This window comes from Cnephaeus nilssonii (assembly GCF_951640355.1).
Source record: "Cnephaeus nilssonii genome assembly, contig: SCAFFOLD_101, whole genome shotgun sequence".
NCBI lineage: Eukaryota > Metazoa > Chordata > Mammalia > Chiroptera > Vespertilionidae > Cnephaeus > Cnephaeus nilssonii.
The window spans coordinates 7,015-32,149 of record NW_027645480.1 but is presented as its reverse complement, the minus strand read 5'-3'; the positions used below and the strand labels follow the sequence as shown (position 1 = coordinate 32,149).

At 70.9% G+C, this 25,135-nt stretch overlaps 1 protein-coding gene across 3 annotated transcripts; it reads left to right on the top strand.

Annotated features, from left to right (window-relative positions):
* Positions 1-24,786, top strand: JAG2 (jagged canonical Notch ligand 2). Of its 3 annotated transcripts, none has more exons than XM_079800915.1 (26): positions 1-124; positions 312-668; positions 9,427-9,484; positions 10,662-10,913; positions 10,996-11,056; positions 13,157-13,287; positions 13,717-13,836; positions 14,021-14,134; positions 14,348-14,461; positions 14,618-14,731; positions 14,808-14,854; positions 15,312-15,482; positions 17,573-17,723; positions 17,810-17,956; positions 18,043-18,156; positions 18,326-18,439; positions 18,516-18,629; positions 18,735-18,851; positions 19,397-19,424; positions 19,504-19,589; positions 20,720-20,833; positions 20,935-20,957; positions 21,689-21,763; positions 22,274-22,405; positions 23,038-23,194; positions 23,552-24,786. In XM_079800915.1, the coding sequence occupies exons 1-26, from the start codon at positions 59-61 to the stop codon at positions 24,025-24,027; spliced, it is 3,453 nt and encodes a 1,150-aa protein (XP_079657041.1). In that variant the 5' UTR covers positions 1-58; the 3' UTR covers positions 24,028-24,786. The 3 variants fall into 3 exon arrangements, with proteins under 3 accessions (XP_079657041.1, XP_079657039.1, XP_079657040.1); XM_079800913.1 differs by having other exon boundaries at positions 20,935-21,050; positions 21,515-21,763; XM_079800914.1 differs by lacking the exon at positions 14,618-14,731 and having other exon boundaries at positions 20,935-21,050; positions 21,515-21,763.
* Positions 24,787-25,135: the final 349 nt, after the last annotated feature.

Below are 25,135 nucleotides of genomic sequence, written 5' to 3'. Positions count from 1 at the left end.
GCCGAGCTGGGCCGGACGCGCAGGGGTGGCGGCGGCGGCGCGCGGGGTCGAGGCGGCGATGCGGGAGCGGGGCCGGGGGCGCCTGCCCCGGAGGCTGCTGCTGCTGCTGGCGCTCTGCGTGCAGGTGAGCGGTGGGGTGCGGACGGGGCGCACCGGGCGGTCCCTCGGGGCCGGGCGGCACCGCCTGTGGGCGCCGCGGTTCGGAAGCCCCGGGGCTCCGCGCGGCGGCGGGGGCTCGCTGCGGGTGGGGGCGGGGCGCCGCTCGCCGACCCCGGCCCGCGCCTCCCGCGCTCCCTCTGCCTTATTTTTAGGCGGCGCGGCCCATGGGCTATTTCGAGCTGCGGGTGAGCGCGCTGCGGAACGCGAACGGGGAGCTGCTGAGCGGCGCCTGCTGTGACGGCGACGGCCACGGCCGGACCGCGCGCGCGGGGGGCTGCGGCCACGACGAGTGCGACACGTACGTGCGCGTGTGCCTCAAGGAGTACCAGGCCAAGGTGACGCCCACGGGGCCCTGCAGCTACGGCCACGGAGCCACGCCCGTGCTGGGAGGCAACTCCTTCTACCTGCCGCCGGCGGGTGCCACGGGGGACAGGGTGCGCGCGCGAGCGCGGGCTGGCGGCGACCAGGACCCGGCCCTCGTCGTCATCCCCTTCCAGTTCGCCTGGCCGGTACGTGCGCCCCCACCCTGGGCCCCAGCTCTCTCCTCCCGGCCCCCACCCTGCCCGCCGACCCTCCCGCACCTGCGGCCCGGGCCCTGCGTGCGGCCGCGCGCACCCAGACGGGGCGGGCCGGGCAGGGGGCGCCACGCGGCGGGCAGACCCCCGGCGCGTGCTCCGTGGGGCCGGGTCCGCGCCCCGCCACGTGGGCGCGCGGGGGTCTCGGCGGGGGTGGGGTGGCGGCCGCCCGCGTGCTCGGCGGCCCGCGGCGTGTGCCTGCGTCGCCCTGCGCGTGTCTGTCTGGGTGGGGAAGCGCCGCGAGGCGCCCTGGGACCCGGCGGCCGCGGAGGCATGTGCACCGCGCGTGCTGGGGCTGGTATGGGGCAGGCCCCGGCGGAGCCGCCCTGGGCCCGCAGCCAGTCTGCGCTCGCCCTGCCGTTTCCTGGATGCCCCGGGATGGGGTGGGGATGGGGGTTGGGGGCTGGGCTGAGGAGGGCTTGATTCATGCGTGTAGGCTGCAGCCCCTGCTGCTGGCCCAGGACCCCCCCCCCCTTCACCCCCGGGGAAGAAATAGGGGCCCTGGTGCCTTCCATCTGTGGCCCCGTCTGTGGTGGGCTTTTGTTTTTGCTCTCTTTTGGGTGGGGGCATGGAGCCTGGGCTGGAGCCCCGGACCTGGGTTCGCTAGGAGGGGTGTGGGCTGCCCCAGGCCACGGTGCGGGAGGGCCAGGACAGACGGACGGGGGCTGTCTGACGGAGCGTTGGTGGTCAGGCCAAGGCCTCCAGGTGGCTGATGTGTTCTGTTCCTGAACCAAGGCCTGGCCTGGCACCCAAGGGTCCGTGTGCCGCAGCCCTGGCCCCGGGTGGGGCCGATCCCGGTGTGCAGGGTCAGGAGCTGCTGGGGTGGGCCTGGGAGTGGGGAGTCGCTGGAGCGGGGCGCCAGGCTGCGATCCAGGGGCCCCGTCCTCTGACCCAGGACTCCCCGCTGGACCAGCTGTCTGGAGGCGCCAGGAATGTGCCCACCTGGTGCCCCTCTGGAGACCGGGAGTCGAGGCCAGGCCAGTCGTGGGGCTCGGAGGCCGCCCCCCAGGAGTCCTGTGCTGGCGTTTTCCTCCAAGCTGGGGTCAGGCAGCCTCACCCCTTTCTGGCCGCCCACCTCATAGGAAGCCTGTCTGTCCCTGGCCCCCCTGGCCGTGGCCCTGCCCCCCTGAGCCCGGCTGACTCCTGGGGTTGCCTTTGACCCCGGGGCCTCAGGAGAATGTGTCCCTGCGATGGAGAGGGCCCTGGAGGGCCCGGGAGGGCCTGGGGCAGTTCCGATAAGCCCGCCCTCTCGCCCCCACATCGGCGCAGCAGGCAGGTCTGAGCAGGGCCGCAGCCTGTCATCTGCAGTTGGGGGGCCCGGCCAGGGCGGCTTCGGATCGCTACCTGAGGATGTGTTTTCTGCCTGAGTTGGCAGCCGTGGCGTGGGGGCAGGGAGGCCCCAGAGGAATGTGGCGGGCCAACACGTGTCCCTCGTGGCTTTTGGGCCCACTGGCCAGCCAGGCCTGGGATGGGACGGGGCAGGCCCGCGGCTCCCTGGGAGCCTGGGTGCTGGGCTCTGGGTCTCAGGCAGCTCCCCTCTTCCCGCTCGCAGCTGGTCGCTCCCCCCCCCCCATGTCCCAGGAGGGGCCGGGGGGCCGGGCCCAGCGGGGGAGCAGGACCGTGGGGGAGCCTGCGTTCGGGGCTGTCCCGTCTCCCCTCCCGGCGCAGTGTGGCTGCGACACCGGGCGTGGAGCGGGTGGTGATGCCAGCGCCCTGGTATTTCCGCTCGGCTGCAGCCGCTCCGTGGCCACGCGGCCTCGGCTTGCTGGGGTCCCACTCTGTCCTGTGAGCGGGGGCACGTCTGGCCCCCGGGGCGCCCCCGGGGCGCTTTGCTGTGACCGGAGGAAGCGGAGGATGTGCCTGGGCCCAGCCTCAGGGGCTTCGGCTGGAGCCAGCGTGGACTTTGGGGGTCCCTGGGGTAGGAACATGAGGAGGGCCTTGGGGGGCTGGAGGTGGAACGTGGCCCCCCCCCCGGAATCCAGGGAGCCGCCCCCAGGGCCCCTGCAGTCCCCCAGGCTGTCAGGTGTCTGCACTGTGGCTCCAGGTGGAACTCAGGCTCCGCCTTCCGAGAGGCTGGGCCGGGCCTGCATGTGGGAGGTGGAGGCAGCCCCTGCTCTCCTGACCCCACCCCACAGGCGCCCCCTTGTTCCCTGGCCTCCCAGCGGTCAGGGACACCCGTTGCCCGGAGCTGGGCTGTGGCTGGCAGGTGGAGGCGGTGTGCGCGTGTGAGTGCGTGTGTGTGTGTGGTGTGTGTGCGCGTGTGTGTGCACGTGTGTGTGTGTGTGTGCGTGTGTGTGTGTGGGTGGGGTGTGTGCGTGCGTGTATGTGTATGTGTGTGTGTGCGTGTGTGCACGTGTGTGTGCACGGCTCTCCGGGTCCGGCAGGGGCGGTGGGTGGTGGACTCAGCGGCGTTGGCTGATGGAGGTGCAGGGTGGCAGCCAGGGCCCCACTGAGTGAGGGAGTGAGGGGGGCTGCCTGGCTGGAGGCTGTGCCGCCCACCCGGGTGTGGCTGGGGGTCGCTGTGGCAGGCAGAACTGAGAGGTAGGGGTTGCCGAGGTGGGCATAGGCCCCCTGTATGTTATGGGGGGCCTGAGGCTGACCCCGTTTCTGACAGCGCAGCCAACCTGAGACCCTCAGACACAGCAGCTTCGGGGACCCCCAGCCCTGCTCCCCGCCTGCCTGGTCTCCTTCCCTCCCCCTCTGGCTGCCCAGCAAAAGGCCGAGCCCCTAGGGAGCCATTGCGTGCTCAGGGGTGTGTGTGTGGGGGGGGGGGGGTTGGCCTGTCAGAGCCGTGTGTCCCAAATGGGAGGTCTGGTGAGATGTGGGCCAGAGTCCGGCCACACGGCATCCAGTTATCCAGGGGCTTGGCAGCTGCCCGAGCCCCCAGCCCCCGTGGCCCGGCGAGGCCTGTGCCCGGCACTTGCTGCCCTCGGGGGAGGGAGCATCGTCCTCCCTGTGCTCCCTGCCCCCCCCAGGAGCTGGGGGCTGGGCTGGTGGGGCCCTGGATCCTCCTCACCCACCCTCCCCTCCTGGGGCCTGTGTGTACCCCGCCCTGCTTCCCTCCTACACCTTCCCCCCAGGAGTGGGGCTTGGCCACGAGGGCCACTGGGTGGGCTTGGAGACGGCCGGGCTTTGTCCCTTGCCCTGGGGGCGGGCGGCCAGGCTGCCGCGGACAGGGCGGAGGCCCCTGCAGGGTTGAGGCCGGGGCTTCGTGGAAGGGACTGTGGCTCTCAGGACCGTCTCAGGCTCTGGGGGCAGATTGGGGCCCTAAGAGGGTTCTTGGGGAGCCAGGCCAGGGCCTGAGGTGGAAGGTGGTCATGGGGAGACAAGTACCTCTAATCCCCAGGCCCACGCAGCGTCCTCGTCCCCACACTTCAGGATGTTAAGTCCCATCCCCATCCCCAGGTGAGCGGGTCCCCATCCTCATCCCCAGGTGAGCGGGTCCCCATCCTCCCCATCCCCATCCCCATCCCCATCCCCATCCCCATCCCCATCCCCATCCCCAGGTGAGCGGGTCCCCATCCTCCCCATCCCCATCCCCAGGTGAGCGGGTCCCCATCCCCATCCCCATCCCCAGGTGAGCGGGTCCCCATCCTCCCCATCCCCATCCCCAGGTGAGCGGGTCCCCATCCTCCCCCATCCTCATCCCCAGGTGAGCGGGTCCCCATCCTCCCCATCCCCATCCCCAGGTGAGCGGGTCCCCATCCTCATCCCCAGGTGAGCGGGTCCCCATCCTCATCCCCAGGTGAGCGGGTCCCCATCCTCATCCCCAGGTGAGCAGGTCCCCATCCCTATCCCCAGGTGAGCGGGTCCCCATCCTCATCCCCAGGTGAGCGGGTCCCCATCCTCCCCCATCCCCATCCCCAGGTGAGCGGGTCCCCCATCCTCATCCCCAGGTGAGTGGGTCCCCATCCCCATCCCCAGGTGAGCGGGTCCCCATCCTCATCCCCAGGTGAGCGGGTCCCCATCCTCATCCCCAGGTGAGCGGGTCCCCATCCCTATCCCCAGGTGAGCGGGTCCCCCATCCTCATCCCCAGGTGAGCGGGTCCCCATCCTCCCCCATCCTCATCCCCAGGTGAGCGGGTCCCCATCCTCATCCCCAGGTGAGCGGGTCCCCATCCTCATCCCCAGGTGAGCGGGTCCCCATCCCTATCCCCAGGTGAGCGGGTCCCCCATCCTCATCCCCAGGTGAGTGGGTCCCCATCCCCATCCCCAGGTGAGCGGGTCCCCATCCTCATCCCCAGGTGAGCGGGTCCCCCATCCTCATCCCCAGGTGAGCGGGTCCCCATCCCTATCCCCAGGTGAGCGGGTCCCCCATCCTCATCCCCAGGTGAGCGGGTCCCCATCCCTATCCCCAGGTGAGCGGGTCCCCCATCCTCATCCCCAGGTGAGCGGGTCCCCATCCTCCCCCATCCCCATCCCCAGGTGAGCGGGTCCCCCATCCTCATCCCCAGGTGAGCGGGTCCCCATCCTCCCCCATCCTCCTCCCCAGGTGAGCGGGTCCCCATCCTCCCCCATCCTCATCCCCAGGTGAGCGGGTCCCCATCCTCCCCCATCCTCATCCCCAGGTGAGCGGGTCCCCATCCCTATCCCCAGGTGAGCGGGTCCCCCATCCTCATCCCCAGGTGAGTGGGTCCCCATCCCCATCCCCATCCCCAGGTGAGCGGGTCCCCATCCTCATCCCCAGGTGAGCGGGTCCCCCATCCTCATCCCCAGGTGAGTGGGTCCCCATCCCCATCCCCAGGTGAGCGGGTCCCCATCCCCATCCCCAGGTGAGTGGGTCCCCATCCCCATCCCCATCCCCAGGTGAGCGGGTCCCCATCCCCATCCCCAGGTGAGCGGGTCCCCATCCTCATCCCCAGTGAGCGGGTCCCCATCCTCATCCCCAGGTGAGCGGGTCCCCATCCTCATCCCCAGTGAGCGGGTCCCCATCCTCATCCCCAGGTGAGCGGGTGTGACTAGGATCAGCCCAGTCTTGGCGGCAGCATTCTCACACGGCCCGTTGGCAGAGGTGCTGGGGGCCCTGGGCTGCTGGTCCTCTTCACACAGGGCCCTGAGGGTGGGTGGGTGGGGCCCACTGGTGTCTGCTGTGGAGTGTGGGCCTCTGGGTCCTGCATGGGGTGGGCCTGTGGTCCATCCCTCCTGCCATCTCCCAGGTCCCACGCCTTGCGGGAGGCACCCCTCCCCTCCCCCTCCCCCTCCCCCTCCTCTCGGTGACAATGGCGGCAGAGGCCCAGGCCTCTCCAAGCTCGGGTTTCAGGAAATGTATCTGTGCTTGGAGCTCCTGGCACGGCAGACACCAGCTCCGCTCCGTGGGGGGCCGGATGGCCGGTTGGGATGGGGCGGGAACGAGCCAGGCTGGAGCCGGGCCTGGGCCCTGGGCCGAAGGCCGTGCTGGGCCTTGCCCGTGTGGGATGCCCTGGCCTGTGGGGTGGGGCACACGTATGGGGAGTCCCGAGCCCTGGGGAGTGGTGCACCTGGTCCCGTGTCTGTCCGGTGCCATTTCCACGTCTGGGGCTGCTGCCTGTCACCCTGTCGTCGGACGGTCAGATGAAGGGTTTGGACCTGGCCTTGGGGGTCAGGGGTCAGGGTCGGGAGGAGGCGGTGGACAGTGGGGGGTGTCTGTCCGTGCAGTGCGGGCGGGTCCCGGCAGGCTCGCTGTAGGAGGAGCTGTAGCCAGGCCTTTGGGGACTGAGGCCAGGCCCCCCGAAGCCTGGGCGGAGCACCAGGGTCCCTCTGCCTGCTTGCTAGGCCGCCCGCCGCCCGCCCAGCCCATCCTGGAGCGATGGGACCCCTGGAGCCCTGCCCAGGCCCGTGGGCCGGCTCTGTGGGTTGACAGCCCTGCCTGCCTGCGCCCGGAGGCGGGAGCGCAGGGGTGCCTGGCTGCCGTGGCAGAGGGGAGACTGAGTCCCGGAGGCGCCGGGAGGAGAGGTGCCGGGCCAGCACTGAGGGAGGCTCAGGTTCGGGGTGACGTCCTGCTGGGCAGGTGCCGGGAGCCCAGCTGGCGGGCGGCGGGGCCCTGGCGGGCGGGCGCGGCCCTGGGGGAGCAGGTAACCGGAGCCCCGGTAACCCTACCTGAGCGGGCGGCGTGGGGTTTCCTGGGAGCCGGGAGGCGCTCCCTGCCCGTGGTGCCCAGGTGTGGGGAGGCGGCAGCACTCTGAGGGTGGGCAGCCTGGGTCCCCTTCTGCTGTGGGGTGGCCTGTAGTGGTCACAGGCCACCGGCCCGGCTCCCTGCTCCCGCCAGCGCCCCCCGCAGCCACTCACTTCGCTCTGGCGTGGTGGCCTTCGCAGTCTGGCCCTGGGTCCCTGCTGCAGTCCCGTGAAGGGACCCCTCCCTCGCTCTCTGCAGCCCCAATCCCAGCGGAAACTCTGTGGGCCCTGCCCTGACACCCCTTAGAACAGCATCTCTGCTCCCCACCCTGGAGCCCCTCTGGCTCATCTGTCCACCAGGGCAGAGGCTGGGCTCTGTGCATGGAGGAGGAGAGGGAGGGAGGGGGAGAGGAGGAACAAATGGGTGAGGGAATGAGTAAAGGAAGAAAGGGATGAGCAAATGAAAGAACGAGTGAGTGAGTGAGTGAATGAGTGAGTGAGTGAGTGAATGAATGAGGGAGTGAGTGAATGAGTGAGTGATTGAGGGAGTGAATGAGTGAGTGAATGAGTGAGTGAATGAGTGAGTGAATGAGTGAGTGAGTGATTGATGGAGTGAATGAGTGAGTCAGTGAGTGAGGGAGGGAGGGAGCGAATGAGTGAGTGAGGGAGGGAGTGAATGAGTGAGTGAGGGAGTGAGTGAGTGAGTGAATGAATGAGGGAGGGAGTGAGGGAGTGAATGAATGAGGGAGTGAGTGAGTGAGTGAATGAGGGAGGGAGGGAGGGAGTGAGGGAGGGAGGGAGTGAATGAATGAGGGAGTGAGTGAATGAGTGAATGAATGAGTGAGTGAGTGAGTGAATGAGTGAATGAATGAGGGCGGGAGGGAGGGAGGGAGTGAGTGAGTGAATGAATGAGGGAGTGAGTGAGTGAATGAGGGAGGGAGGGAGGGAGTGAGTGAATGAATGAGGGAGGGAGTGAATGAGGGAGGGAGGGAGGGAGGGAGGGAGTGAATGAGGGAGGGAGGGAGGGAGGGAGGGAGTGAATGAGGGAGGGAGGGAGGGAGGGAGGGAGTGAATGAGGGAGGGAGGGAGGGAGGGAGTGAATGAGGGAGGGAGGGAGGGAGGGAGGGAGGGAGGGAGGGAGGGAAGGGACGAATGAGTAAGTGAAACGAGTGAAGCTTGGAGGAGCTGGGCTCCAGCTGCCGCCAGAGGTGGGATGGGCAGGGGGAGGCGGCCTAGGGGGCATCCGTGCCAGGGCGGGCGCTGTGCGTGCTGGGCTGGCTGTGAGGAGGGCAGGAGCTGTGGGCTCCCCAGTTTCAGCCCGTGCTTTCTGGGGGGTGCAGGCCCAGGTGGCGGTGGTGGGTGTGAGGTCCTGTGGATCCTCTGGGGTCCCGGAGAGCTGGTGGTGCCGGGGCTCAGGGCCGGAGCAGGAGTGCGGGGGAGGGAGGGCGGCCAAGGGAGGGAGGAAGGGTCCCCAGGGGCCAGCCTCGGAGTCCAGAGGCAGTGGGTGTGGCTGACTGTGACAGATGCCCATGGCGGGAGGGGGGCAGGCGGGGTGGTGCTGGGTCTGGGGGTCAGCAGGAGGCTGCCGTGTGGTGGGAGCAGCCTGGTTGGGGGAGCAGCCTGGGCGGGGGGGGGGGAGCAGCCTGGGGGGGAGCAGCCTGGGGGGGGAGCAGCCTGGGGGGGAGCAGCCTGGGGGGGGAGCAGCCTGGGGGGGAGCAGCCTGGGCGGGGGAGGGGGGTGGCCTGGGGGGGTGGCCTGGGTGCTTGGCGGGGGCGGGGGGGGGGGGGTGAAGCGTCGTGGTCCCGGCACAGCCAGACTGCAGGGGCTGGAAGACGGGTCGTCGGGACGGGAGGAGTCTGGCCTCTGCTCTGCAGGGTCCCAGCCTGGGTGGCACCAGGGTCCGGTGGGCCGAGTGGTACGGATGGGGAACCACAGAGGTACCCCGGGGGAGGCCAAGTCCCGCCCCTCCTCGGAGCTTGTGCCTGTGAGTGACAAGGCTCTGGTCACCCCTGCAGAGGGCGGGTCCAGGGGTGGGCGGCGACGTCACCCCATCACGTAGCCTGGGGCTGAGGACAGATGGTCCTGGGAGCCCGTGGGGACGGTGACCGTGGCTGAGGCGGCGCAGGGGTCCCGGGCGCGTTTTCCCGCCTCTGCAGCCGGGCCCTCGCTGCCCTGGTGGCCTCAGGTGAGGCGGGCTGCGTGGTGGGCTGCTCACAGGCCTGCGTGTCCTGGCAGGGGCCCTCTCAGGTGAGCTCGCTGCAGGCCCTCGGCTGCCTCCTGAGCCGTGCTCGGGCGCGGCCCCTCCCGTCCAGGCCATGGTGGGGGGCCTGCTCGGCCGGGGCCACTCAGGCTCCCGGGTCTGGGCCGCTGCCGAGGGAGCCAGGACCCTAGCCCCTGGCCTGCCTGACCGGGGAGCATCCTCCCTCCTGTCAGCGGGGGTCTGGGGTCTGCTGAGATGGGGGGCGGGGTCCTCGGTGGGCGGGAAGCCCTGACAGACCCTGAGGGCGGAGTTGGGGCTCGGGCCAGGGTCTGGCAGGGCGGGTCTGGCCGCTGGGGGCTCGGGTCCCTGACTGCCCCCCCCCCCCCCCCCCCGTGTCCGCAGCGCTCCTTCACCCTCATCGTGGAGGCCTGGGACTGGGACAACCAGACCACCCCGGATGGTGAGTTCGCGCCCGCCGCGCCGGCTCCGGCTCCGGCTCCGGTAGGGGGCAGGCGGGTGCTGGCAGCGCTGCCTACAGGGCCCCCTGGGGACAGGAGGGGACTCTCAGCTACAGGATGGGGGTGCCAGGTTCCTCGCCCTCTGCTGGCTGGGACTCTGCCCCTTTTCACCCCGGCTGCCAGGAGCCTCGGCCACGCTGGTGTCTGCAGAGGTGTCTGTGCCCTGCCCCGTCCCCGTCACGGCTGCACCTGTGTTCCCCCGGGGGTGGGTGTTCCGGGGGCCATGTCAGTGGCATAGAGGAGTGGGGCTCCCCCGGGAGGCTCTCTAGCCCCGTGGCCCCCTCTCTGCCTACCTGACCTGGAGCATCGGCCCGGTGGCCCGCTCCCCGCGGCGCCCCGAGGCGGGCTGGCCTGTGCTTGTCCTGCGGGGCCCTGGGTGCAGGGCAGAGAGGTTTCTCCTGGGCACATGGGAAGCACCACAGGCGGCGGCGGCAGCTGCACGTGCAAAGGCCCTGGGGCCAGAGTGAGCGGATGTGTTTAGGGAGCAGCCCCGGCCCTGCCTGGCAGAGGGGAGGGAGGTGATGAGGCCAGCAGGGCGGGGGCAGGTCAGGGAGGCTCTGAGCCCCATCCCGAGCCAATCGGAAGTGTAGGGAGTGGTGCCCCGGTCGCTGTGTGCCCGCGGTTCCCCGCGCATGCCCCTCCCCCCGTGCACTGGCTTGGTTTGAGGTGAGGCCCGGCTGTCGGGAGAGAGAAGGCGCTTTAAGATGAGCAGTAGACGCCCGGCCGGCGTGGCTCAGTGGTTGAGCATCCACTGAGGTCAGGGTTCGATTCCCGCTCAGGGCACAGGCCTGGGTTGTGGGCTCGGGCCCCAGTGTGGGGCGTGCAGGAGGCAGCGCATCAGTGATTTCTCTCGTCACTGATGTTTCTCTCTCCCTCTCCCTTCTTCTCTGAAACCAATGAAACGTGTTTTAGAAGAAAGATGGGCAGTGGGTGTGCCTGCCGTGGGCCGAGCCCCAGCCATCTCGGGCCAGGGTGGACCCTGCTGGGTCAGGGCCCTGGCATAGGAGGGGCCGTCAGCCGGGGGGCACGGGTGGGGGCGCCCCCACCTTCCTGCCCCGCCTGCCTGTGGGGGGTGGAGCAGGAGCCGCGTGGGCCCGGCTGACTCTGCGCCCCCCCAAGAGGAGCTGCTGATCGAGCGGGTGTCGCACGCGGGCATGGTGAACCCCGAGGACCGCTGGAAGAGCCTGCACTTCAGCGGGCACGTGGCGCAGCTGGAGCTGCAGGTGCGCGTGCGCTGCGCCGAGAACTACTTCAGCCCCACCTGCAACAAGTTCTGCCGGCCGCGCGACGACTTCTTCGGCCACCACACCTGCGACCAGTACGGCCACAAGGCCTGCATGGACGGCTGGATGGGCCCCGAGTGCAAGGAAGGTGCGCGTCCGCGCCCGGGGGCGGGGCGGGGGTTCGGAGGGGCCCCCCACTGCAACAGGCTCTCTGCCCCCTTCTCTTGCAGCCGTGTGCAAACAAGGCTGCAACCTGCTCCACGGGGGCTGCTCCGTGCCCGGCGAGTGCAGGTGAGTCCGACCTGCCCCTTCGCCCCTCGTCAGCATTCGCACTCTCCTGCCTCAGCGGAGGGGGGCGGGCGCCTACTGTGCGCGGGGCTGTGCACACTCCTGTCTCAGCGGAGGGGGGCGGGCACCTACTGTGCGCGGGGCTGTGCACACTCCTGTCTCAGCGGAGGGGGGCGGGCGCCTACTGTGCGCGGGGCTGTGCACACTCCTGCCTCAGCGGAGGGGGGCAGGCGCCTACTGTGCGAGCAGCAGGGGTGGCCTGGGAGCCGGCGGGGCCCAGGCGATGCCGTCGCCCTCGGGAGGGGTGCAGGCTGGCCGAGACGAGCAGGTGGGGCCGTGGCACTCTGCCCGGCCTGGACTCCCTGTGGGCTGGGCTTGCTTCCCGGTGCGTTTTTCAGACAAGAACACTGAGCCCAGAGAGGTCAGTTAACTTCCCCAGCGTCACACAGGAACGAGTTTGGACAGGAGGGCAAGGTTTGGGAGCCAGGAAGGGGGGTGGTGACCCCTCTGCGTGGCCCCAGGGAAGGCAGGGTAGGGCTTCCCCCAGCCAGCCCCTCACCGCAGGATTTCAGACACGCCCCGTGGGCCTCAAGGTGCGGGGCCTGGCCCAGGCGGGTCCGTGTCCCGGGTGGGAGGGGGTGGGAGGCTGCCCGGCTGTCCGGGGCGAGGCCGGCCTGCTGGCTGGTGGCCCGGAGCCTGGGTCCTCTGGGCCCAGGGCTGGGCAGGAGCAGAGCGCGGCCGGGTCCCAGCCCTGCGCTCCCGGCTCGGCCCCGCCCTGGGCCGTGCACAGCCTGGATGCCCGGCGCACGCTGGCCGAGGAGCGAGCAGGGAGGAAGGCGGGAGGGACGGGTCTGCCTCACCCTCCCTGCAGGAAGCTGGGGGGCGGGACTCCGGGGCCAGGGGCCTGAAGGGCCGCCTGGGGGGTAGGTGAGCCCCCACCCACAGCCTGGGTGAGGCCCAGCTGCCGGTGGCTCAGGTTTCAGCGAGGACACCCCCACCGGATGCTGAGGAGATGGCCCTGCCTTCCTGCCGCCTCCTCCCTGGCCCCTGAGCCCTGGGCGGGGAAGCGGGCGGTGGGGGCCCGCCGAGGCCGCCCCACCCGGCCCGGGCACCTGGAGGGTCCGGGTGGGGGGTGCGGCCTGCACCACGTGGCCCGTCTGGCACACGGCACGGTCGGGGTGGCGGCGCCCCTCTCCCGGCCTCAGCTTCCCCGTCCCCGTGCCCGAACCGCGGGCAGGCAGTGTCCCCTCCAATGGCCGCGGGCGGGGGCAGCCCAGGAAGGCCGTGGCTCCTTCCTCATCCAAAAATACGTTCACGTGGCGGTGCCGGCACGGGATCGACGCGGTGATGTCACTCCTTCCCGCAGGGCCCGCAGGTCCTGGGAGGGGGCCCCGGGGCGTCTGAGGGCTGCGTCCCAGTCAGACCGAGCGCCGGGGCCGGGGCGGGGCGGTTCCTCCCGTGTCCTGGCTGCCTGCCCTCCGCCCGCACCTTCCCTGAGGGGATGCCGCCCACCGCAGGGCAGGGCCGAGCCCGGGGTCCCGCCGCCGTCTGCCGGGAGCAGGTGGCTTCCTGGGCCAGTCGCCGCCCTGAGTCTGGCCCCTGGACGGGGGCCGGTGCCTCCCCGTGAGACGGACCCTCCGTGGGGCTTTCTGGGAGAGACGTGACTGCCCGGGGTTTCAGGCGAGGCCGCGCTGAGCCCTAAGCCCCACAGCCGGCCCGGCAGGAGCCCTGGTCCTCCACCCGCTGGCCGGGGGCCGGGGGCCCGAGGCCGGGGGCCTGTGCGGTGCGGCCGCGTCGGCGCGCTCGTGCCCGGGGTCCCGGCCGGGCTTCCCTTCCCGGCGCCTGCTCTTGGGGCCCCGCTCAGGGGTCGGTCCCAGAATAGCTCGGGCAGGAGTGACTGGACAGCTGCGCCCACTGTCCTGGCCGGCGGCCGGGAGCGCCTGGGCCGGGCTGCTGGCCGGCTGTCACCCCCGCCTGGCCCCGGCCTGCTCCCGTGCAGAGGCCCGGATGCCAGCCCTGGCCGTGGCCCCTGCGCGACCCACGGCAGCCGCCGCTCCCGGGCCACCCCACCCACTGGGCCCCGGGCCCCTTGGACTCCCCCAGGTGCCACTACGGCTGGCAGGGGCGCTTCTGCGACGAGTGCGTGCCGTACCCCGGCTGCGTGCACGGCAGCTGCGTGGAGCCCTGGCAGTGCAACTGCGAGACCAACTGGGGCGGCCTGCTCTGCAACAAAGGTGGGCGGGCGGGGGCGGCCTGCTCTGCAACAAAGGTGGGCGGGGGGGGGGGGGCTGGCGGCCTGCTCTGCAACAAAGGTGGGCGGGTGGGCGGGGGGGGGGGGGCGGCCTGCTCTGCAACAAAGGTGGGCGGGGGGGGGGGCTGGCGGCCTGCTCTGCAACAAAGGTGGGGGGGCGGGGGCGGTCTGCTCTGCAACAAAGGTGGGCGGGGGGCGAGGGGGGGCGGGCGGCCTGCTCTGCAACAAAGGTGGGGGGGCGGGGGCGGCCTGCTCTGCAACAAAGGTGGGCGGGCGGGGGGCGAGGGGGGCGGGCGGCCTGCTCTGCAACAAAGGTGGGCGGGCGGGGGGGGGCGGGGGGGGGCGGGGGCTCGCCCGGCCGGGAGGGTGCAGAGCCGGGGTGCCTGCTCTGAGCACCCACCCTGCTCCCCAGACCTGAACTACTGCGGCAGCCACCACCCCTGCACCAACGGGGGCACGTGCATCAACGCGGAGCCGGACCAGTACCGCTGCGTCTGCCCCGCCGGCTACGCGGGCAAGAACTGCGAGCGGGGTAGGTGGGCCCGGCCCGGCTGGTGCCCGGGAGCCCGCTGGGCCCAGCGCTCCGGCTTCCTTCTCCCTGGACACACCTTTGCCCGCCTGGGGCCTTGGGGTGGAGGGGAGCACCCTGCAAAGGGGGGCCCTGGGCTGTTACGCCCACCGCCCACCACCCACCGCCGCCTCTGTTCCCCACGCAGCCGAGCACGCCTGCGCCTCCAACCCCTGCGCCAACGGGGGCTCTTGCCACGAGGTGCCCTCTGGCTTCGAGTGCCACTGCCCGTCTGGCTGGAGTGGACCCACCTGCGCGCTGGGTGAGTGCCCACCGGGGGCTGCAGGGGGGCCCTGAGGGGGATGGGGGGCGCTCTGGGGCGGGGCCGCTGCTGCACGTCCACCACGTGGCGGTGGACTTGGTGGCCAGGGGAGCCGTGACAGGAGCCCCCGGCACGCGGCCCCTCCTCCCCACGGGGCCCCGGCGCCGGCCTGCCTCCGCCCCGCCCACATGCCGCCGCCCCGTCCCTCCGCAGACATCGACGAGTGTGCCTCCAACCCGTGCGCGGCGGGCGGCACCTGCGTGGACCAGGTGGACGGCTTCGAGTGCCTCTGCCCCCCGCAGTGGGTGGGGGCCACCTGCCGGCTGGGTAAGGCCCGGGAGGCACGCGTGTGCATGGAGCGCGGGCTGTGCGTTCGGCTGCTGTGGCTGTGGGTGCCGCTGTGGCTGCGGGTGCTGCTGTGGGTGCCAGGCGCGGGGGCAGCGGGGGCGCGGGCCCCATGGCGCCCTCTTGTCTCGTCCACAGACGCCAATGAGTGTGAAGGGAAGCCGTGCCTTAACGCTTTTTCTTGCAAAAACCTGATTGGTGGCTATTACTGTGATTGCATCCCGGGCTGGAAGGGGATCGACTGCCACATCAGTCAGTACGGGGGGCAGGCCGCCGCGGGGGGGCTGGGCGGCTCCCGGGCCCCCGTGACCGTCCCTCTGTCCCCCAGACATCGACGACTGTCGAGGGCAGTGTCAGCACGGCGGCACCTGCAAGGTGAGGTGTGGCCGCCGCCGGCCCCGCCCCCGGGGAGGCGTGGGGTGGCGTGCCCCCGGGGAGGCGTGGGGTGGCGTGCCCCCGGGGAGGCGTGGGGTGGCGTGCCCCCGGGGAGGCGTGGGGTGGCGTGCCCCCAGGGAAGGCGTGGGGTGGCGTGCCCCCGGGGAGGCGTGGGGTGGCGTGCCCCCGGGGAGGCGTGGGGTGGCGTGCCCCCGGGGAGGCGTGGGGTGGCGTGCCCCCAGGGAAGGCGTGGGGTGGCGTGCCCCCGGGGAGGCGTGGGGTGGCGTGCCCCCGGGGAGGCGTGGGGTGGCGTGCCCCCCCCGGGAAGGCGTGGGGTGGCGTGCCCCCCCCGGGAAGGCGTGGGGTGGCGTGCCCCTGGGGAGGTGTGGGGTGGCGTGCCCCCGGGGAGGTGTGCTCGTGGCGTGCCCTCGCGGGAGCTCACCCGCCGCCCTCCCAGGACCTGGTGAACGGCTACCAGTGCGTGTGCCCACGGGGCTTCGGGGGCCGGCACTGCGAGCTCGCGCTGGACGAGTGCGCCAGCAGCCCCTGCCGCAGCGGCTTCTGCGAGGACCTGGTGGACGGCTTCCGCTGCCACTGCCCGCCCGGCGTCTCGGGGCCGCTGTGCGAGGTGCGTGCGGGGCCCTGCCCTTCGGGGATCGGGACAGGCCGCTGTGGGGACCACCCTCCAGTGTCCGGGCTCAGTCCCAGACGGAGCCCCGGCCCCAAAGTGCAGGTGGCCTGGCGGGGCGGAGGTGCGGGGAGAGCAAAGGGTCCCTGCTGGTCATGCCAAGCCCTGGCACATGGCCTGTCCACCCCACACGGCCTGAGGGGGCGGGCTGTGACCAGGTGGGGCATGTGGGCCTCCCGAGAGGGGCCCTGGATGGGGTGCAGGAGCCTGCGTGTGAGGGGCTGCGTGTGCCTGAGTGTGAGGGACTGCATGTGCCTGAGTGTAAGGGGCTGCGTGTGCCTGAGTGTGAGGGGCTGCGTGTGCCTGAGTGTGAGGGGCTGCGTGTGCCTGAGTGTGAGGGGGCTGCGTGTGCCTGAGTGTGAGGGGCTGCGTGTGCCGTGCATGAGAGGGGCTGCGTGTGCCTGAGTGTGAGGGGGCTGCGTGTGCCTGAGTGTGAGGGGCTGCGTGTGCCGTGCATGAGAGGGGCTGCGTGTGCCGTGCATGAGAGGGACTGTGTGTGCCGTGCATGAGAGGGGCTGCGTGTGCCGTGCATGAGAGGGGCTGTGTGTGCCTGAGTGTGAGGGGGCTGCGTGTGCCGTGCATGAGAGGGGCTGCGTGTGCCTGAGTGTGAGGGGGCTGCGTGTGCCGTGCATGAGAGGGGCTGCGTGTGCCTGAGTGTGAGGGGGCTGCGTGTGCCTGAGTGTGAGGGGCTGCGTGTGCCGTGCATGAGAGGGGCTGCGTGTGCCGTGCATGAGAGGGGCTGCGTGTGCCGTGCATGAGAGGGGCTGCGTGTGCCTGAGTGTGAGGGGGCTGCGTGTGCCTGAGTGTGAGGGGCTGCGTGTGCCGTGCATGAGAGGGGCTGCGTGTGCCGTGCATGAGAGGGGCTGCGTGTGCCTGAGTGTGAGGGGCTGTGTGTGCCTGAGTGTGAGGGGGCTGCGTGTGCCGTGCATGAGAGGGGCTGCGTGTGCCTGAGTGTGAGGGGCTGCGTGTGCCGTGCATGAGAGGGGCTGCGTGTGCCGTGCATGAGAGGGGCTGCGTGTGCCTGAGTGTGAGGGGGCTGCGTGTGCCGTGCATGAGAGGGGCTGCGTGTGCCTGAGTGTGAGGGGCTGCGTGTGCCGTGCATGAGAGGGGCTGCGTGTGCCGTGCATGAGAGGGGCTGCGTGTGCCGTGCATGAGAGGGACTGCGTGTGCCGTGCATGAGAGGGGCTGCGTGTGCCTGAGTGTGAGGGGCTGCGTGTGCCTGAGTGTGAGGGGGCTGCGTGTGCCGTGCATGAGAGGGGCTGCGTGTGCCGTGCATGAGAGGGACTGCGTGTGCTTGAGTGTGAGGGGCTGTGTGTGCCTGAGTGTGAGGGGGCTGCGTGTGCCGTGCATGAGAGGGACTGCGTGTGCTTGAGTGTGAGGGGCTGTGTGTGCCTGAGTGTGAGGGGGCTGCGTGTGCCGTGCATGAGAGGGACTGCGTGTGCCTGAGTGTGAGGGGCTGCGTGTGCCGTGCATGAGAGGGACTGCGTGTGCCTGAGTGTGAGGGGCTGCGTGTGCCTGAGTGTGAGGGGGCTGCGTGTGCCGTGCATGAGAGGGGCTGCGTGTGCCGTGCATGAGAGGGGCTGCGTGTGCGGTGCGTGGCCCTGGGAGGGGCGGGGTGCTCCAGATGCTGGCTTGTGCCCACCGCCCTCTGACCTGCCCTGGCCGTGGGCTGCAGGGGGCACAGGGCAGGCCCCTGGCCAGCAGGCCTCCTGGGCCCGTGGTAGAGGTCCCGCCTGGCGAGGACCCACGTCGGGCGAGGACCCGCAGACCGGGCTCCGGGCGGCAGGCCCGGGGGAGCAGGTCCGGAGCGGCCTTCCTGCCAGCAGGAGGGGCGAAGGCCGGATGCCGCCGGGGCAGAGGAAGCGGCTGCTGCGGAGCGCGGTGGCGGGAGGGGCTGGCGGCCCAGGTGTTTCCGTCCCGCCGAGGGGCCTGGCCGTCTCGGGTGGGAGGCCCTCGGGCTCTGGCTGTGGAGGCCAGGTGTCCAGGCCGTGTCCAGGGGGCTGCGCCCTCACGAGGCCCCCGCCCAACAGGTGGATATCGACTTGTGCGACCCGAGCCCCTGCCAGAACGGCGCCCGCTGCTACAACCTGGAGGGCGACTACTACTGCGCGTGCCCGGACGACGTGGGTGGCAAGAACTGCTCTGTGCCCAGGGAGCCTTGCCCTAGCGGGGCCTGCAGAGGTGGGGCGGGGCCTGCAGAGGCGGGGAGGGGGCGGGGCCTGCAGAGGCGGGGGCGGGGCCGACTGACCTCTTCCCCTCTGCTGCAGTGATTGACAGCTGCGGGTTCGAGGCAGGAGTGGCCGGCGGGGCCCCGTCCAGCGTGTGCGGCCCCCACGGGCACTGTGTCAGCCACCCCGGGGGCAACTTCTCCTGCGTCTGCGACAGCGGCTTCACGGGCGCCTACTGCCACGAGAGTGAGTGGCCGTGGCCGTGGCCGTGGCCGTGGCCGTGGGCCGGGTGGGGCGGCCGCCGGGGCCCCGCTCACGCCTGCCTCCCGCAGACATCGACGACTGCCTGGGCCAGCCGTGCCGCAACGGGGGCACGTGCATTGACGAGGTGGCCGCCTTCCGCTGCTTCTGCCCCAGCGGCTGGGAGGGCGAGCTCTGCGACACCAGTGAGTGGGCCCGGCTCCCCCCGCCCCCTCCCCGGCCCCCCCCCCTGGGCGTCGGGCTCCCCACACCCCTTCCCCACCCTCTGCCTCTCCCGCCCGCTCCTGGGCCTCCGCCCCGGCCGCCCTCCCCGAATGCCGGTGACCCCCTGTTGACCGGCGTCCTCGCCCCCAGATCCCAACGACTGCCTCCCCGATCCCTGCCACAGCCGCGGCCGCTGCCACGACCTGGTCAACGACTTCTACTGCGCGTGCGACGACGGCTGGAAGGGCAAGACCTGCCACTCGCGTGAGTGCCCGCCCGGCCCCCGCCCGCGGGCCTGCTCGCCGCGAGGCGCGCCCGCTGAGCAGCCCTGTGCCCGCAGGCGAGTTCCAGTGCGACGCCTACACCTGCAGCAACGGCGGCACCTGCTACGACAGCGGCGACACCTTCCGCTGCGCCTGCCCGCCCGGCTGGCAGGGCAGCACCTGCACTCTCGGTGAGGCCGGGCGCTCGCTCTGCCTCCGGCGGGGGGGGGGGGGGGGGGGGCGGACGTTGTCTGTCCAGGGCTACATGGCAAGGACCCTCCTCTGCCCCCTCACAGCCAGGAACAACAGCTGCCTGCCCAACCCCTGCCTCAACGGGGGCACCTGCGTGGGCAGCGGCGACTCCTTCTCCTGCATCTGCCGGGACGGCTGGGAGGGCCGCACCTGCACCCACAGTGAGCTCCGGTCGGGGCGCCGGGCAGGCGTGGGGTGGGGCGGGGCCTGTGGGCTGGGGCTCCCTGGGCCCGCCCCCTCCTGACCCTGCCCATGCACGTGCCCATTGCACCTGTCGCCCAAAGCACAGTTGTACCCCAAGACCTGCTGTGCTCCCCTGACCCCTGACCCCTAGTTCTGCAGCCTCATTCCCCTCCCTGGGTGTCCTGGCCTCCATGGACCTGCCAACCACTCAGCCTGCAGCCAGGCTCCTGCCCATGCCCCCCGCCCCCCCGCTGCAGGCCCCTCCCCCTCCCGCTGCAGGCTCCGCCCTCCTCACCACTCCTGCTGCAGGCCCCACCCCTCCTACTGCAGGCCCCCCCAAACTCCTGCTGCAGGCCCCGCCCCCTGCAGCTGTCCAGGTCGCCCTCCGAGGCCACCGCTGCCCCTCACCCCCGCCTGCCGGTGCACGTGGTCAGGGTGGGCTGGGGTGCCCAGGCCGCGCCCAGCACGGGGGCTCTGGGTGGCGGACGCCACGCCCACCTCCTTTCTCTTTTCTCGGATGCAGACACCAACGATTGCAACCCTCTGCCCTGGTGAGTGGCAGCCCTGGGGCCGCGGGCCGGGTGCTTGTCCGCCCGGGGGGGCTCCCTGAGACCCGCCCTCTCTCCGCAGCTACAACGGCGGTGTCTGCGTCGATGGCGTCAACTGGTTCCGCTGCGAGTGCGCTCCCGGCTTCGCGGGCCCCGACTGCCGCATCAGTGAGACGCCGGGCGGGCGGGCGGGCGCGGGTTCGGGTGTCCAGCGTCGGGGGTCACCAGAGTCCACACACCCTGGAGGACGGTGTGGGCACAGCCCGCTCCTGCCTGGCGCCAGGCCTCAGTGTCCCCCTCGTCTGTGCCCTGCCGACACCCCGTTTGCTCTGGGGCTGCCCGGGGGGGGGGGGGCTAGACCCGTGCTCCCCAGCCTTGTTTTGGCCACGCCCCACCTAAGATCTCTAAAATCCTGGTGCCCCTGTGACACAGAATCCTTATTATTCAGAGGGAACTCCTGTTCACGTGGAGGAAGCCTCAAAGGCCATGAACTTGGCCTAAACCAGCTTCCACGGAGCACGGCATCCATGAGAGAGAAAAGTAAAAGGACGAAAGGACAGTTAAGGACGGAGGAAGAAATCACTAAGAAATTGTTAAAAAGAAAAAAATGAAGCGATGTGAAAAAATAGCCAATAAACTTTCAAAACATAGAATAGAGAACTGAAATGCATAAATACACTGAGTGGCCAGATTATTATGATCTCTGAACGCATAATCTGGCCACTCAGTGTGTGTGTGTGTGTGTGTATGTATATATTAGAGGCCCGGTGCATGAATTCGTGCATGGGTGGGGTCCGGCCAGCCTGGCCAGGGGGAGGGGACATGGGCGGTTGGCCGGCCTGCCTGCTGGTCGAACTCCTGGTCGAGGGGACAATTTGCACATTAGCCTTTTATTGTATAGGATGTACACTGAGTGGCCAGGTTACTATGCGTTCAGCGATCATCATCATCTGGCCGCTCCGTGTGCGTCACAGTATGTGTTTACATCCTGTAGGTGAGGCCCTAGACCCATAAGGAACGCAGAAGGTTCACTGTTAATGACTCGTTCTCAGATGGCGCCCCTCAGAAATCAGGGCCCCCTGGGGCGTGTGCCCCGCTGGGACCCGCTGGGCTAGGTCCTGGCTGCTGAGGGGCCGGGGCCCATGAGGCCTCGGGCTGTGACGGTGACCGTCCAGGCCCAGCTCAGAGACCCCCGGGCACTCGAGGCCCGTGCTGACCTGGGACTGCTCCCCGGACCGTCCCCGGGGCCCCGCGTGGGCGCCGCCTCCTGCTGCCTCTGAGCGGCCGCTTCTCCGCAGACATCGACGAGTGCCAGTCCTCGCCCTGCGCCTACGGGGCCACGTGTGTGGACGAGATCAACGGCTACCGCTGCAGCTGCCCGCCGGGCCGCGCTGGCCCGCGGTGCCAGGAGGGTAGGCGGGGAGCACGGTGGGGGGCGTGCCGAGCAGGAGCAGGGGCAGGACCTGGTCTCCGGGCTCAGTGCCGCCGCCGACCCCGCCTCCTCCCCCCGCAGTGATCGTGTTCGGCAGGTCCTGCTGGTCGCAGGGGGTGCCCTTCCCGCACGGGGGCTCCTGGGTGGAGGACTGCAACAGCTGCCGCTGCCTGGACGGCCGCCGGGATTGCAGCAAGGTGCCAGGGGCCCCTGCCCACGAGCGAGCCTCCCTGCCCGGCCCGGCCCCGCCCTGCCCGGGTCTGCCGTCCTGGTGCCCAGGGGGCTCCGTCTTTTGTCCGTGACCCCGATACTCACCCTGGGAGGCCCAGGAGCTGCTGCCGGGGGAAGGGGGGGGAGGATGAACCAAGTCCACCCCCCTCTGCTGGACGACCAGATGGAGGCCCCCTGGCACAACCAGGCCCCTTTCCTCGCTGAGTCTCAGCGCTGCTCGGGCGGCAGCAGCCTCTCCCTGCATGCGCGGGCCCCGCCCTCGGGGCCGTCCTGTCTGGCGGGGTCCTTGCTGGTGCTGGGCTCAGCCCGGAGCCCTGGTGGTGGGGTGGGCACGGCCCTGGGACTTGCTGACCCCGACCCTCTCTGTCTGTCTGTCTGTCTGTCTCCCTACGTGGCGTCCGTGGGCCCTCGTCCGGTGTGCCCGGCCCAGGTGTGGTGTGGACGGAAGCCTTGCCTGCTGGCCAGCCGGCCCGACACGCCGAGCGCCCAGTGCCCCCCGGGCCAGCAGTGCGGGGAGAAGGCCCCGGGGCAGTGCCTGCAGCCGCCCTGCGCGGCCTGGGGGGAGTGTGGCCCCGAGGAGCCCCTGCTGCCCGGCACCCCCTGCGTGCCGCGTTCCGGCCACCTGGACAACAACTGCGCCCGCCTCACGCTGCACTTCGACCGCGACCAGGTGCCCCCGGTGAGCTGTCCTGGGGGCGCCCGCGTGTCTGCAGGGCCTGGACACGCCTGTCCGCTCTGAGCGGCCGCTCGGACGGCGGGGACTGCTGCCTGCCCTCCGCGCTGCCTGTGGCTCCGCCCCTGGGGGTCAGGGAGGCCGGTGGGTTCTGTGGAGGCCAGGGAGCCTGTCCATCAGCCGTCCAGGGGCCTGGAGTCCAGGTGGCCGTGGGCCGTCGGCCGGGGCCCCTCAGCCTTCCGGGGGGCCCCTCGGCCTGCAGCTGGTAGGCCGTCCGGTGGCTGGGTGCCCGGAGCCCATGGGGAGGGGCTCAGGGTAGGGAGGTGCTGCTTCCGCCAGGGCGGACCCCGGGGAGGGGACGGTCTGTCCTGGGTGGGGCTCAGGTCTGGTGTGGAAACAGCTGCCCACTGACCCCGTGTCCACTGGCCCCGGACGGCTGCGGGCGTGTCCTGCCAGGAGCCTGGAGTGGCCGCTGGGGGTGTGCGGGCTGCTCACGTGCCGTGCGTCTCTGCCCAGGGTACCACGGTGGGCGCCATCTGCTCGGGGATCCGCGCCCTGCCGGCCACGCGGGCGGTGGCCCGGGACCGCCTTCTGGTGCTGCTGTGTGACCGTCCGTCCGCGGAGGCCAGTGCCGTGGAGGTGGCCGTGGTGAGTGCGGGCGGGCGGGCGGGCGGGCGGGCGGCCACCCTCCTCGGTCCTGCTCTGCACGGGCTCCTGGGAGTGCAGGGGGCAGGCCGGCCGGTCCCCAGGTGCTTGAAGGCAGAGTGACTGATGGAGACGTGGAGTCCACTCCACTGCCGGGGGCGGAGCTGGGGTGCCCTGCCCGGTGCTGGGGGAGCCGGGCCTGGGGAGGGGTGTTGAGGTGCCCGGGGTGAGCGGAGAGGCAGGGAGCAAGGCCGGGGTCGGGCCTGTTCGGCTGGACAGTGCCTGCAGCCAGGCCAGAGGCTGGGCCAGCGCCGGGCCAGGCAGAGGTGGGGGCCGGGGGCAGGTGTGTGCAGGTCCGAGAGGGCCCAGGGCCCCGGGAGACGGTGGTGGCTGGTGGGGCCCGTGAAAGGGGGGTCAGCCAGACCCACCTCTCTGAGCTGCCTGGGGGCACCCCTCTCGGGCCACCCTGGGGACCCAGGCTCCTGCCTGCAGCCCTGTCCAGGGCGGCCCGCCCACGGAGCACCGCGGCCGGTGGGCTGTGCCGGGACCGGAGCCTCGGCCTTCGCTCCATCCAGCGCCGCTGGGGTGGGGGCCGGCCCGCAGGCGGCAGCACCCTCAGCGTGTCCTCTCCGCAGTCCTTCAGCCCCGCCTGGGACCTGCCTGACAGCAGCCTGATCCAGAGCACGGCCCACATCATCGTGGCCGCCATCACGCAGCGCGGGAACAGCTCGCTGCTGCTGGCCGTCACCGAGGTCAAGGTGGAGACGGTGGTCATGGGCGGCTCCTCCACTGGTGAGTGGGTGGGGCGCGGGGAGCTGTGCGCCAGGGCTGGGTGGGGAGGGGCTGGGCTGGGGTTGGGGCTGGGGCTGGGGTTGGGGCTGGAGCTGGGCTGGGGCTGGGCTGGGCTGAGCTGGGCTAGGCTGGGGCTGGGGCTGGGGTTGGGGCTGGGGTTGGGCTTGGGCTTGGGGTTGGGGCTGGGCTGGGGCTGGGGTTGGGGCTGGAGCTGGGGTTGGGGTTGGGGTGGGGGTTGGGCTGGGGCTGGACTGGGGCTGGGGTTGGGGCTGGGGTTGGGCTTGGGCTTGGGGCTGGGGCTGGGGCTGGGCTGAGCTGGGCCGAGCCCCTGCTGGAAACGCCCCCGCCCGCCCGCAGGGGTGCTGGTGCCCGTGCTGTGCGGCGTGTTCAGCGTGCTGTGTCTGGCCTGCGTGGCCGTCTGCATGTGGTGGACTCGCAAGCGAAGGAAAGAGCGGGAGCGGAGCCGGCTGCCGCGGGAGGAGAGCGCCAACAACCAGTGGGCCCCGCTCAACCCCATCCGCAACCCCATCGAGCGGCCGGGCGGCCACAAGGACGTGCTGTACCAGTGCAAGAACTTCACGCCGCCGCCGCGCCGGGCGGCCGAGGCGCTGCCGGGGCCCGCGGGCCGGGGCGGCGGCGGGGAGGACGAGGACGACGAGGAGCCGGGCCGCAGCGAGGAGGACTCCCCGGAGGCGGAGAAGTTCCTCTCCCACAAACTCACCAAAGAGCCCGGGTGCTCGCCCGGGAGGCCGGCCTGCTGGGCCCCGGGCCCCAAAGTGGACAACCGGGCGGTCAGGAGCATGAACGAGGCCCGCCGAGCCGGCCAGGACTAGGCCGGCCGCCGCGGGCCGGGACCGGGACCCCTGCCCCGTGCTGGGCGCCACCCTACTGCCGACCAGGAGGCTGAGGCTGTGTGCATAGTTTCTTTATTTTGTGTAAAAAAACACCAAAAACCAAAAACAAATGTTTATTTTCTACGTTCCTTTGACCTTGTATAAATTATTCAGTGACTGTCGGGTGGAAAGCAAGGGTGTGTTCTCGGATAGTGGCTATTTTTGTAACGTTTCCGCATGTCGCGTCCGCCGTGTGGCAGGAGAGGGTGTCGTGTTCTCCCCAAACTGTTTGTCCCCCGAGGTGGCGCCCCGTTTACAGAATCTCCCCTTTTATTCCTCACGCGGGGGCCTCCGTGGCTCCAGGCCGAAGCGCCGACGGGACCCGTGGCCCATGGTGTTTAGGGGACCCATGGCTGTTGGTGGGACCACCGTGGCTGACCGCGTGGCCGTGGCTGTCAGTGGCGCCTGTGGCTGTGGCGTGGCCCGAGGCCACGGCCATTCCCTCTGCCCACCGCCCTCGCCCGCTCCTCCCGGAACACGCCCTCCGGTCTCTCCACTGTGCGTTCTGAAGTGCCCTTCCTGACGGCCGTTCCCGGGACGGGGCAGTATTGAACTTGTGACAAGTGCCTTCACACTCCCCTCGCCGCTGTCCGCGTTGCTGTGGGCACAGGACGCCGCCCGCCAGCCCCGGCCCGTGAAAGTGCATTTCTGTAAATATGTACATATTAAAGGAATCACTCTGTATATTTGATTTAATAACTTAAACGTTCTGGTCTCCCGTGTTCTTCAGGGCTGCCCTGTGTGACCGGGCGGTGGGCAGGGGCGGTCTCCGCGGGGCCGGCCAGGAGCAGGGAGGCTGGGTGTGGGCAGCCCGTTGGGCCACGTGGCCGCGGTGGCTGTGCGGTGTGGCTGGTCCTGCTGACCCAGGGCCTCCGTGGGCAGCCGGGGCCTCGGCATATCGGTGCCCACGTGGCTGACACAGGCCTCAGGCGCGTCCTGGCCCCGGAGGGAGGCGCACCCACCCCCAGCTAACAGCTTTGTGAAGCAGTCACTTCGCCGTGAGGAGCTACCGAGGCTTGAAGGAAGGACGAGGTCAAACTGGAGAGAA

Coding starts and splice junctions, on each gene's coding strand:
- JAG2 (XM_079800913.1), top strand. CDS start 59: ATGCGGGAGCGGGGCCGGGGGCGCCTGCCCCGGAGGCTGCTGCTGCTG. Junction 13,837..14,020: donor GGGCAAGAACTGCGAGCGGG/GTAGGTGGGCCC, acceptor TTCCCCACGCAG/CCGAGCACGCCTGCGCCTCC. Junction 21,051..21,514: donor GCCGCCGGGATTGCAGCAAG/GTGCCAGGGGCC, acceptor TGCCCGGCCCAG/GTGTGGTGTGGACGGAAGCC.